The 13,518-nt window shown below is 45.1% G+C and overlaps 1 protein-coding gene across 2 annotated transcripts in view; it reads right to left on the bottom strand.

Moving 5' to 3' along the window:
* ank3b (ankyrin 3b) overlaps positions 1–13,518 on the bottom strand; it is a 228,984-nt gene that overhangs the window by 35,056 nt on the left and 180,410 nt on the right. For both annotated transcript variants that reach the window (XM_076297830.1, XM_076297831.1), the window contains 5 exons: positions 13,319–13,442; positions 7,880–7,982; positions 5,677–5,783; positions 5,004–5,036; positions 2,888–3,112 (listed from right to left, as the gene is read on the bottom strand). In XM_076297830.1, coding sequence (XP_076153945.1) covers positions 2,888–3,112; positions 5,004–5,036; positions 5,677–5,783; positions 7,880–7,982; positions 13,319–13,442 — 592 coding nt within the window. The remainder of the gene's footprint in view (positions 1–2,887; positions 3,113–5,003; positions 5,037–5,676; positions 5,784–7,879; positions 7,983–13,318; positions 13,443–13,518) is intronic.

Genomic DNA, 13,518 nt, shown 5'->3' with positions numbered 1-13,518 from the left:
GCAATTTCCTGCTGGGAGGATCAGACAATCCAGATTGACATAATTTGAGGCCATCGGAAATGCAGAATCTAATTGGCTTATTTGTTTAAATGGGGCCAGAATTGAGCACATGTCGGATGGCATTTTTAAAGATGGTGGCGGCCTGCTGGAATGCTAACTGGCTAACTAATGGAATGCTTACTAAGCTAACCCTCCAAATCCTGCCCCCTGAGTACAGCGTAGCATCCCTCAGTTCTTCAGTGTGGGATCAGCAGTACACCGTAGCCTAGCATCCCTGCCACATAAAACTGTGGATGCAGAGAGGGTGTAACTGCACAAATCCTCTGAAACCACATAACGTTTTCATTCCGCTAATAAAAGGAGATTATAGCACAGAGGCAGATATGATGGCTCATAAACCCTCCCTCTCTAACACTGTGAAACACAGGCCACCGAGTCTGATCCGGGATACTGTTTGGCTGTGTGAGCAGCGACGAGAACATGCTGTTCTGTTCTCTTTCACGAGAGGTGGATTTCACAGCTTCCGTGGCGGACAAGCGTGAGACAGAGAGAGACAGAGAGAGAGAGAGAGCGAGAGAAAGAGAGAAAGAGCAAAGGAGAGAGCCCTGTGTAAACCCTCTGAGGTTGAGTAAACAGAGCCCCATGTTTTCTTCAGCTGTGCAGAAAGGTACTGTAAGCGAAGGTATGCTGAGTCGACGATTGTCAAATTTCAAAAGACAAATTCGATCTATTCGTGATGCACTCCACAGTATGAGTTACGATGGCTAAAACACTAATTGGGTTTATTCATGAGTGACTAATCGACAGTGGCAGGATGGGAGCTGCTGTTCATTTGAGGAACGACACAGGGGAAAAGTGCCAACGTGTTACATAATTGATGGCTTCCCTGTGAAATTAAACTGGAACGTAATGGCATGAACAATCTGTGCAAAAAAAAAAAAGCAGCTTTGATGCTGTCGTCAATAACGTCAACTGATAACATGAACTTGATTGAATTAACTGACAGAGAAGAACGGTATGAATATTAAGGGAATGTGCTAAGGGAATAGGTGGTATAGATCAGCTGACCGACTGTGTGCGTGACAGTGAACACCTTCTCCATGCTTCCAGAGACAGCGGAATGCCAAACTTGGGTAAATGTTTTTTCAGTGTTGCCATGGGAGACAGGGCACACTGTTTTCGGAGAGCAAATGCAAAGACCCCCTCATGACCCCTTTAAAATTCGAGCTCTACAGTTAGATTGTCAAGAAAGCCTACGTCAAAATGTTTCAGCAAAGTTTTTTTGTGAAGGAAAACTACAGTAAGGAAGTTCGACACAACACAATAACTTCTTCTAGTTTTGCACAGAGAAAGCCTCCCTACCTGCCTCCAAACCCCACCATCCAAAACAAATAAAACATGAGCATCAAATCAAAATCAATCTCTCTAAAAGTAAAAAGAGGATGGTAGCCATAACATGATAGTGGGATGGGTCCATCATGCCCTGCAAAAGCGCAAGTCCAGGAATCGCAGCCAAGGTCAGCCAACCCATCTGGGTCAGCTTTCAGAGGCCCTCTTGCAGTCCACTGAAAGCTTGAAACCGAACCCATGAAGGAGGTGACACCAACTTAAATAAAATAAATTAATCGATAAATAAACAATAAAACTAGAGTATGATTAGAATAATCATAATAAGGAGAAGAACAGCAGAAACAAAAATTTGCAAAGGCGGGTGGGCATCTGCTTGTTTCTAAACATACAGTCCTACCCAATAAATTTTGTTCCTCGGGGGCCGAGCTGAAGGATTCGGCTAACCAGCCTCTCGCCATCACTGAGGGATGGGAGATTGCGAGGCAGGTGGAGCTTACTGAGTGGCAGCATGAGTAGAAGGAGGAGGAGGAGGAAGAGGTGGAGGAGGAAGAGGTGGGAGGGACACAGAGAGAGGGAGGGAGATAGAGAACACAGCTGTCATTCCTGCAGGGAACGTCATCTCAAAGTACCAGCCGACCTGGGAGCAGAGGTGGAAAACTCTGGCTTCAGAGAGTAAAAGTCCTGACGACATATGTGTTCCAACCATGTCTCTTTCCCAGCTAATTCTGATGAGCACACCTTCTCTCAGCCAGGTAGGTGTCAAGTGCACAGGTAGATAGTGCACAGGTAGAACCGATACACAGTACGACTTTCACTTGCCGCAGCAGGACTTCTCCACCTCTGCTCAGGAGTGGATCTGGCCTGTACAGGTTCCCTGGGTCATTCGGACCGAATTTGGGCCGAGTCAGGGCCAGAGCCTTGCCAGACCATACCAGACCAGACCGGAATCAGCAGGCATCTGAGAGTCTTTCTGAGGGGAGGCTGATAGAGGAACTAAATACCGGCACTCAACCCTCTCATCTGCTTCGTGAAGTTAATGTAACTTCCGAGTAAACTTCATAATATCTCAGTGTTTGTAGTTTCATTCAGCTCAGCTTTAAGTTTCTCTAAAAAGGTGCTATAGCTTCTATAGTGTAGTGTGAAACTATATGGACTACATCTATCATCATCTAAGACCGCTAAGATGGATGCAGGAAGCTACACAAACAAAAAGGCAACAGAAACTAGCGCTAGCGGCCATCTGTGTCTGCTAATATGATTACAAAAAAAAGGGGGTGGGGCAGGGGGATCTTAGTGCTCTTTGAAACAGCACCTGCCTATCCAAAGAAAAGAACTTGGGCATTCGCATGGTAGGCTTGTGTGTGTGTGGCAGGGGGGGGGGGCATCTATGGGAATGAACGTAAGAGATAAAGCATGACTGTAGAAGTGCTCAAGTAAAGAAGAGAGGTTGGGGGTGGGGGGGAGGGGGGCGAGAAGCAAGAGGACCCAAAAAAAGACGACACCACCAGAGACAGGGGAGTCGGCTGGAGAGACTCACCCCAGAAACTGCGCTCCCGCTGGGCCCACCTCGACCAGGCGGCTGGCGAGGCCTTCGCCCTCGACCATGGGCGGCGGCGAGGCCAGCTTGTGGCGCTTGACCAGGCGGCAGGTGATGCGCGTGGGCGCCGTGCACTTGCGCGGCGGGATGATGATGCGCATGCCGTTGTGGCGGCTACCGCGCATGGAGCCTCCGCGCGCGTCCACCATGAAACTGACCAGGAACCTGGATACAAGGAGGGAAGGAAGGAGGGATAGAAGAGGAGGGAGGGAAGAGAAAAGATGAAGAGAGGAAGACAAATAGGAGGATATACAGACAGAAAGAGAGAGAGAGAGAGAGGGGAACAGACAGAAAAAGAGAGGAGAGGTTGTGGTAGACAAAAAGACAGTATAAAAAATACAAGTCAGTGGTGACATTGAAAAGGTAAGCAGGTTGCCCTGCCTCTGTGGCTATCAATGATGACCTTTCCCATGCTGTGACTATAAGAAAACACACACACACACACACACACACACTGAAACACATCCAGGAGGAAGAGAGTGTGTGTGAGTAGGGGAGAGAAAAGAGATGGAATTGCCTATGAATCATCTGACCTGGCAGTTAGTTCAAATTTAGACACAAACATGTTTTCACTCAGCATAAACCAAAACATGGATGAGACAGATTTTTTTTTGTTAAGAAACACCATGGTCAAACACAGCTGTGGGTTAAACCAGACCACAGTTAGTCGTTACTGTCTGTGAACACTGCCAGGAAAGAACACTCATAGCGAGAGAGGTGGTCAATATTACACTGGTGGTCAATATCTTCTGGAGTTACTGAATAACACATAGAATTCTCATAGAGTGGGAGAATGACATTCCGTGCCTTAACCAATCAGGAGTGTGAAAAAGACTGGTGGAGGGTGGTCAGTTCGAGAATGCCCCTCTGACATATCGATCAGATTCCATTCTACAGGTTGTCATCTCATAGCAATTAATATGTCTCATTCATCGACCGTGTGAATGCACATAATTTGTGCTTGAACTGCTCTTCGATTAAAAAAAGTAATTTTTGCTTGAATTTCTTTCTTATATTTAACCATTTACTGCAAAATCACATGTGCCTTAAGACAATACTCACTATGTACTTTATGTCATCTGATATTATGAATTAGGCATATCAGTTACTTGTATTAAAATATGAACTTTTAACCTGGCATTAAAAAAGACATTTTGTTCTAAGTGGTTGTCTATTTCCAGTTCTACCTTACAATGTAACACTTTATTTAAGTAGAGGATAATGTTACCGATTGTCTTCAACGGGGTGCTAATTCTCTGTGACTAGATGCACACAGAGGTTAGTGAATGAGAGCCTGTGCTAACAGAAGTCTGAGCAGTCCGATGGGTGACCATAGCCAAATGTATCTGCAGCATGGATCTTTGTTTGAAACATAACCACTTGAAACATAACCACTGCAGTGCGTGGGACAGGAACAGTGCTAAAGGCCTAGAGCGTTCTAAGAAAATTAGTATCTAAAAATAAAAACCTCATGTTTATCAGAACACAAAACACTCCTTTATTCTTGACCGAGAATCTGTCTGAGCTGCTGTCCTGTCCATGCTGCGGATAACAACGAGGTTAAAAGTTTAAACTTGTGCGGGAACTGAACTCAATCTCTGTGGGATTATCTATATTAAATGTTTTACTTCTGCTTCCTGAACAAATGAAGGCCTGGCTCCTTCTGTCAACACTAGAACTGCCGCCACGACAGGTCGTTTTGACAGTTCAATTGTCTTTAAAAAAGATGACTGTTTAAAAAGAAAAACAGTTGAATATAGAGTTTAAAATCAAAGGGTCAAAATGGCCGCTTCGGCAGTTCTAGCAGTTATAATCTAGCGCTTGTAGCGTTAACTCTATCTACATCTGGGTGCAGATGTGTGCCTAGTCTCTGTCGAACGTGTCGTTATTGTGAGGCATCTCACAGATGAAAACAAGCACAGACAAAAACAACAAAAGAGAGTGAGAGAAAAAAAAACGAGAGAGAAAGAGAGAGAGATAGGGATAAACGAGAGAAGAAGAAAAAGAAGAAGAGAAGAGATATAAAGATAGGAAACCGTGAGCACAGGAGGGTCACCTGGAGTCATACTGAGGAAGAGGAGAGGAGAAGCTGCAGGAGAAGAAACCAAAACAAATGAATAAATGAACGCTAGAACACCAGGGAGAGAGAGAGAGAGAGAGAGAGAGAGAGAGAGCGTTTCACTTCACCGCACTAGAGGTAAACAACATAGGGCATAAACGGTCAACGTAAACACTGCATGCCTCTAGCTCTGCAGTCAACATGAGAGATGACCGTCGACAGACCAGAGAGAGAGAGAGAGAGAGAGTGAGAGGGAGAGAAAGTGAAAGAGAGAGAGACTGAGTGAGAGAGAGAGAGAGAGAGAGAGATGTCATGGGATAAAACTGTACTCAGGATTGGAGAGAGGAAAGATTATAAAGAAAACGCTGGTGGATGATAGAGAGGAGTTGATGGGTAACTTGTTGAAAGACAAAGATAAATCTTTGGTGGAAAATCACAGATTTGTGAAACAATACACAGTGAAATAATACACACAGGCACACAGGCACACACACATTCACACACACATGTTCACACATGCACACACACACACACACACACACACATGTTCACATGCGCGCGCACACACACACACACACACACACACACACACACACACACACACACACACACACACACACACACACACACACACACACACACACACACACACACACACACACACACTTACCCTGAGTGGACAGGACTGGAGACCAGGTTGACATTGTCCAGTGTGTCTGCTGCCCAGCTGTACCTCCTCAGAGAGTCCGTGTCGTGTTCCCTGGCTGCCGCAAGATGCTATGGGGCAGAGAACATGCTGAGTGAATATGTGTGTGTGTGTGTGTGTGTGTGTGTGTGTGTGTGTGTGTGTGTGTGTGTGTGTGTGTGTGTGTGTCTGTGTACACTGCGTGTGTTTATATGAGTTTACAGCTATTTGTGCTATTGCATGTGTGCAATTATGTATGTTATAGTTTGTATGTGTGTGAGAGTTTTTGAAAGAGAGAGAGTATGTAATAGTAGCTATCTGTCATAAAGTGTGTGTATGTGTGTGGGTGGGGTATTTTGGTGGGCTTGGTGTGTGTGAGTAAGTGTAATGTAACAGGATGGCTTGACCCCTGCATTAAATGAGCGCATTCTTGAAATGTAAATGGGTAGCTTATTATAGTGTCCTACACACACACACACACACACACACACACACACACACACACACACACACACACACCCACTCACACCCACACACACACGCAGTCACTCACATTATCTAGTGAAACAGCGCATTCTAAGCGCACATGCCTGTAGCATCCAGAACTTATAGGGGAAAAAACGGTTCTAGAAGCAAACAAAGACTCAAACTCAACAGCCAATAAGGTGACAATGATGGGGGTGGATAATTTCAGTGAAAAAAAAACTGCATTGGTGAACATCGCAATGCAATCTAAGGGAGAGGTGCTACTAACAAACGCTAACAGAGCTAATGAAGTCAAACAAATAGACCCAAGGCATTAACTCCTAGGAGTGGAGGGATCAAGCTGGCTGATGATGCGCTCTGGCAAAGTGTGTGGTTTTGCCCTCATCTGTGCCACATGGAGAGGTAGCAACATGGTAGTGCGGAGAGGGGGGGGGGCGGGAGGGGTCTCTTGTGTGTCCTGTACCTTATTATGGCGCTCAACATGGACAGGCGTCTCTTTACAGAGACCCTGAAGCATTTGAAAACAAAACAAAAAAAAAAACAAGAGAAAAGTCCTTCAACACACACACACACACTCATATACAGGCAAAGTCTCGCTGAGAAGACTGCCAAGCTGCTTTTGGAGGGACACAAACCAGAGAACCACTGGCAAACTCCCCAGGCTGTCCATCAGGTGTGATTGAGATATCAGCAGATGACCTCTACAGATGAAGAGGTAGTGTCTGTCTATAAATCTAAAGGCAATCATGGCTTACGTCCATTCATTTCTGTAAGATACTATGACATGACGTATGCCAAGATCACCCTGTTTTAGAGGGAGGGGGGCGTACCCATTCTATTATGAGGGAACACATATATTTAGCGACAACTGCAGCATGTCAGAGGCCATCAGTCTTTTAATGAACCATCAGAAAACATACAAACATACAAACAAAACAGTTGCCTGCATATGCGGATTGTGTTTACGGAGTCCTAGATTAAAAGATTTTTTGTGTAGTATTTTTTTTAGTCTCAAAACAAAAGGCTTAATCCATGAACGGGAAACTGGCCCATGACAAAGTTAATCTGCTAGGTCACTATTCCTCTAGGCAACTTTCGTTCACTTCAGGGTATCAACTTAAACTTCTGACAGCAGACTATTAAAACATTCTAAATGATGACTTTCCTGTTACACCACAGTCATTTCCTCCACAGACATGCACACGTGTACATATGTATGATTTCTTGTAGGATTTCTCGCCATCATCAGCAGCAGCAGTGGCAGCATTTGTCAACATTAGTCCTCCATCAAGCGCTTCACTTGAATAAGCCACAAGCCATGGAGGTGTAGACAGCACATCTGACACCTCCAGTAGCTTGTCTGAATGGGACTCGTGTCCTTGAGCCACAGTTCGAGGAAAGGTTGTGTTCCGTTTGAGTAAGTTGTAGTTAGTTGGAGGTGTTGGGTGTGTGTGTGTGTGTGTGTGTGTGTGTGTGTGTGTGTGTGTGTGTGTGTGTGTGTGTGTGTGTGTGTGTGTGGCGTGTGTGTGTGTGTGTGTGTGTGTATGGCGCACGTGTGTGTGTGTGTGTGTGTGTCTGTGTGTGTGTGTGTGTGTGTGTGTATGACGTGTGTGAGTGTGTGTGTGTGAGGCGCGCGTGTGTGTGTGTGTGTGTGTGTGTGTGTGTGTGTGTGTGTGTGTGTGTGTTGGGGGGGGGTACTTACCGTCTCCTTGGTGGGGGCCAGGATCTCTTCGATCATCATGCTGTCCCGGGTGAAAGAGCTCCTGTTGAGTGTGTTGGACCTGTCCGAACTGAAGGAGCGGAGGCTGGTGTAGTTTACACGTTAGCACACCGCGCACAGCAGGGAGGACAGGGGGCGTGAGAGCGGACCGGGGGGGGGGGGGGGGGTTAGGGGGGGTGGTATGGGCAGGGTGCAGGGGGTGAGGGTGGGGCCAGGGGGGGCAGGGCAGGGCAGGGCAGGGCAGGGCGGTCAGTGGGAAGGGGTGGGCAGTGCAGGGGGGCAGTTATGGAAGGGGCAGGGGTGGTGATGATGAGATGAACAGAGAGAAAGAAAGAAAGAAAGAAAGAAACACACACCACACACACAAACAAACAAACAAACAAACAAACAAAGAAACACAAACAAAAACACGGCGATTACTGCATGCAACCTCCAGGGAGCAAGTGAACAAGTCACAAACACAAACAAAAAAACCCTCACGGCACAAGATGCACAGAATGATCACTGATAATGGAGGAAGTATGCATGGACTTTTCTTTTCTTTTTCGGTCTGAGAGAACATGATTAGAGAATGACACTGAAAAAGTGGAACCATTTGTTTGAAGGAGTTGGGAGAGTGAGGAGCATTTGATGTAGAAGATGACTCAAAAATGGTCTTTCCCTCAAATCAACAGACAGTGTAATGGCAAAACGGGGACCGGGAAGTCAGTGAGAAGGATGAAACCAATGCAAATATCACCTTTTCGATCTGCGCTCCAAAAAATGACATTTGCATTTTTGAAAAGCGAAAACAGCTGTGAGAGAGACCAACTGGTGGTGACGGTGTATCAACGATTCTCAGAGCAAAGGGGTTGGGGAGCGCGGGGACGCAAATAGATTTCTATTTGCAGTTGGGGTGCTTTTGGAAGGAGCGAGGCTGTGCTCGTAATTAACACAGGACCCTGGCGCATTTGGGGCGGTGAGGGGTGGGAAGGGTGGGATCCACGTCTGGAGTAAACACGCGAGTAAGGGCTCGAGGGTTAGCTGGAACTCTCTCTGCATGGCTTTCGCCTACAGTCCTCATAACAGTGAGGACACTCTTTAACCAATACAGACAGCTCTAGATGTATATCTAAGACACACCTACTGGGTCTTTTTCTTCTACAAGACTTCTACAAAAGTCTTTGGACTCATAATATTTACATTTATTCATTTACATTTCACTACTGTATGCTAGCCCAGCTCCTTAGACTCTGCACTACTAACGCCCAATAAAACATAATATCCTCACAGATTTTTACTACTAAATGTATCAGTCACACATTCAAGGTTTTTGGGTGTTAACTAGCAAAATACACATAAACTATGTGAACAACAGTGGGCATTAACAGGACTGGTCCTTTTTAAGTAAATCAGGAAGTAGTAAGTAAACTGAACAAACTAAAGACTCAAAGATCCTATTAACAAAGAAACTTTGTCGATTCTTTTCTTCCAGTTAGTGAAGTTATCCCTGGAGGCTACATTGTGAGGCATTCCAGTCTCATTCCAAAATAAGCCACACTGAGAAATACTGTGCACTGCGCATAACACACCAAGCAACGACAAGAATAATGCTTATAATACAATAAATAACAACACCATAAAGAACAACAACATGCCTTTGTCAACACTTCACTGACTGAGCAAAGGAGACACCACCAAGCAACAAAAACTTAATCCAAATCAGAGAACATTAGCATCAAATCTGAGCACAAAAAAAAAAATGTCACACACAAAAAACACACCACAATCAAAATTGCCGCACTCCACAGAAAGAACTCAAAATGCAATGCTTAAATAACACATAAACCAACAACAACAACAACAACAACAACAACAACAACAACAACAACAACAACAACGATGACAAGAAGAACAACGACAACAACAGAGAGCCTCCACAAAGATTTTTGTCTTTTCAGTCAGATGAACTGGCGTAGAGGGGTAGCAACACACCACGAAACATGTTACCATGGAGACTGCAATGACCAGGGCGGGAGGAGGAGGGGGGGGGGGTTTATAGAACACAACTAGAACAGCACAATGCCCTCTTACCTGACTTTAGGACTAGCGTAGGCAGGGAATACGGTCAGAATGGGGTGGTGTGGGGTGGGGTGGGGTGAGAGGGGAGGAGGGAGAGAGGTGGAGGAGAGGAAAAAAAGAGAGAGAGAGAGATTGAAAGCAGCGGACTGGAGAGGAGCTAGAGCAGGTGTGGCAACGTGATACTGGATGACTCTCTCTTTGCTTTGCATCAAGCTAGTGCTCTCTGATGTGGCGGGGAATCAGCATCAACATCGTCTTCATAATCACCATCATCATCGTCATCATTATCTCTCTCATCAGACATGGAGAATTACTGGAAGTGGGTTACAACAGTTAGCCTATAGTCTAACTGGTCTAATACACTTCCAGTGAATTATGCTAAGCTAGGCTAATGTTATCAGACTGTGTTATTGCACGCATAGAGAAGAGAAGGGCATGTAGGCTATCCCCTTATCTAACTCTGGGGTAGCCTGCAAATAAACTAACTTTTCAAAAAAGTTAGCATTTTTCTTAAAAGGAATTTATTTAAATGTGTCTACATCTGTGTGAATTTGATAATGTGGTTGTTTTTGCAAAACACACACGTTGGTCCTGTGTTGGTTGTAATTGAACAGGATTCAGGAATTCTCCCATATGCTTGTATTTACATAATAAATAACATGTGAAGAGGCGACTGTTAAGTCTGACTTTGTGTGGAATGCAAATATGTGTTTTGAGACACATCTGCTGTCTCACAGTTGTGAGCAAAGATTCTAGAACAGAGCTCTGTTCTAGACTATTTGGTTGTGAGGTATAAATCAGTGTCTTCCAAAGGCTTATGAAGTGTTACCTTCAAGTCAAAACAGTTCCATGCAGCCACATTATGCACTCCAAGGATGATGTGACCTGCCAGTAAGACTCTGGTTGATTTGCTGTCCGATCAGAGAGCACATGAAAATGCAAGCAGGCTATTGGCTGGGTCGAAATAAGGCAAACAAGGCATTTGGATTTCGCTCAGCGTTGAGACAGGAAGAGATGTTTGAGTTCCAGGAAAGTGTTCTTAGCCCCAATAGTGTCATTTACCCAATGCTGATCGTTAAAGGAGGAATTCTGACAATTTTTCACATAGATCTCTGTTTCTAGAGGTCACCGAGTACTGTCGGGAAAACCCCCCGCCCCCCCCCCCCCCGAAAACAATCGGTTCTACCTAGCTTGAGTTGCTGCGGCCAACAGCTAGAGCTTCCAGGCAGCTTCAGTGCTATACACTCTGGAGGCATGAACATAAGGGGCTCATGAACATGCCCCCAGAGAGATCTATGTGAACAATTATCAGACTTCTCCTTTAAGATCATCTTCAAGCAGTACATAACTAATAATATAGAGCTTTATACAACAATTGGGTTCTATGGAACTATTTATTTGTTTCTGATTGGCCGAGAGACGTTCCATGAGTTGGAATATCCCTGGACATAGCTTTATTTGGAACAGCAGCAGTGGACACCCAGAGGGCTCTGCCCCAAACTCCTATACAGGGCTTGCCGCGTGAACTTTCGTGTTCGCATCGCCAACAATGCTTGAGGCAGTGACATTGAATGGCGCTCCAATTTCCTGTGTTCTCATGAATGGTTCACGTGCATGGCTTGTATACTCAATAGGACACCTTTACAGGCGGCTAGATAATGAGTGCATCCTGTCACAACGATTGGATATTGAGTTTACCCTGTCAAACAATTGGATATTATCAGATGTTCCCCTGGGACAAAGAGGGGGATAGTTAGCTCCCACAGTCAGCTGTGTGTGTGTGTTTGTGTGTGTGTGTGTGTGTGTGTGTGTGTGTGTGTGTGTGTGTGTGTGTGTGTGTGTGTGTGTGTGTGTGTGTGTGTGTGTGTATGTGTGTGTGTGTGTGTGGGTGTGTGTGTGTGTCTGTGTGTGCTTGTGTGTGTGTGTGTGTGTGTGTGTTTTGTAGGTTAAACATTAGCCATAACATGACCCCTACCTTTCAACAGCATAGACAACACATGCAACACTTTAGGAGCCAATCTACAGTATGAATATACAGTAGATACAGAGTTGAGAAAAGTGATGGTGACACAGAAGAGGAAGAGAGAGAGAGAGAGAGAGAGAGAGAGAGAGAGGAAAAAAGAAATAAAGGAAAACAAAACAACTCTGAACAAACTAGCTCCACCATTGATTGCCGTTGTCTGTCTTTGACCTCTTTTTGAGAACGTGGCTGACATCTTTTCCGCTCTTCACATAGAGAGCGTAAGCTCTGGGATAAAAGTGTGCTAAAATATTTTACGAGGGCCTGTCATAATGTCTACTTGTCAGCTGCTGGCCAAGGACCATATTTAGGAGCAGCTGTACTGCCAACTGTCAATTAGCCTACCAGCAGAAGAGGAAGCACACACCTTGTCACAGCATCTATACTAGCGTGCTCTGTTTCATGAACAGATTGCCTGTAACAAGACATCTACTCATGGTGTGTACAATCAATGTGTAGCATCTGCAAAAGGATCCTTACATTTTATATTTACTTATACATTTGGCACTTTTATCTAAGGTGACTTATGGCAATAGAATAACATTTAGGCTACAGAGCTACAGCTAGCAATAGAATAACATAGAAGCTACAGAGCTACAGCTACAGCAATAGAATAACATTTAGGCTACAGAGCTACAGCTAGCAATAGAATAACATAGAAGCTACAGATCTACAGCTACAGCCATAGAATAGCATTTAAGCTACAGAGTTACAGCTACAGCAATAGAATAACATATAAGCTACAGTGCACAGGGGACCATAGCTAGGAATTGCCACTGCATCTTTCAACACTAGTACTACTGTAGAGGGTAGGAGTGCCTAAATTTTAAGTACTAGTCAAAGTATTAGATATTATGATAGTTACATCTGCTTGGTTACCAGGTAATCTCTTTAATCACCACTGTAGTTTCTCCACAAGAATTTCAAAGTGGCTCCTTGGTGAGACAGCTGGACCACTGACTCAGTAACTGACCCCACCTGATGTCAGTCCTGATGTTTGCAAGCTACTTTCAATCAAACAAACTACTTACAGTCACTGAACTCATTGATATTACACTGACTCATCACTGACTGTAAACAGGCTTAGCTGTTGTACACCAAGTAAAGTTCCTCTGCTAGAAAGCCTGGAGCTAGCGTTAGCGTTAGCGCTGCTGTTGCATGTGAGGCAGGTATGGACTCCGGATGAGAGGGTAGCTAAAGATGGACAGACCCAATCTGACCTCTTCTGACCCTGAGGAAGTGTCAGTAAACACACAAGCTTTCGAGTGTCTGTGCATGTGCATGTGTGTGTGTGTGTGTGTGTGTGTGTGTGCGTGTGTGTGTGTTCGGAGGTTTGTTACCTTGCCGTACGTGCCCCGATGCTGAACCCCACGTAGCCCTCCTGGGGCAGGGAGTCATCTCCGAGCTCCCTCAGGTCCTGGGGACCCAGGTACTTGTCCGTCTCGCCCGTCATCGCATCGTCACCTGACCAACAGAGATGGGAGCAGGTCGGGGGCTGTTAGCCACAAGCCAGGAGAAGGACAAAACAAGCACTCTATTT

The sequence above is a fragment of the Alosa pseudoharengus genome, unplaced genomic scaffold (assembly GCF_046254945.1).
Source record: "Alosa pseudoharengus isolate Yale_2024_CS ecotype anadromous, Long Island Sound unplaced genomic scaffold, YU_APseudo_1.1 YU_APseudo_1.1_scf_21, whole genome shotgun sequence".
In the NCBI taxonomy this organism is placed as follows: Eukaryota; Metazoa; Chordata; class Actinopteri; order Clupeiformes; family Clupeidae; genus Alosa; species Alosa pseudoharengus.
The sequence above is the reverse complement of the archived record's forward strand: the minus strand, read 5'-3'. Positions and strand labels throughout refer to the sequence as shown.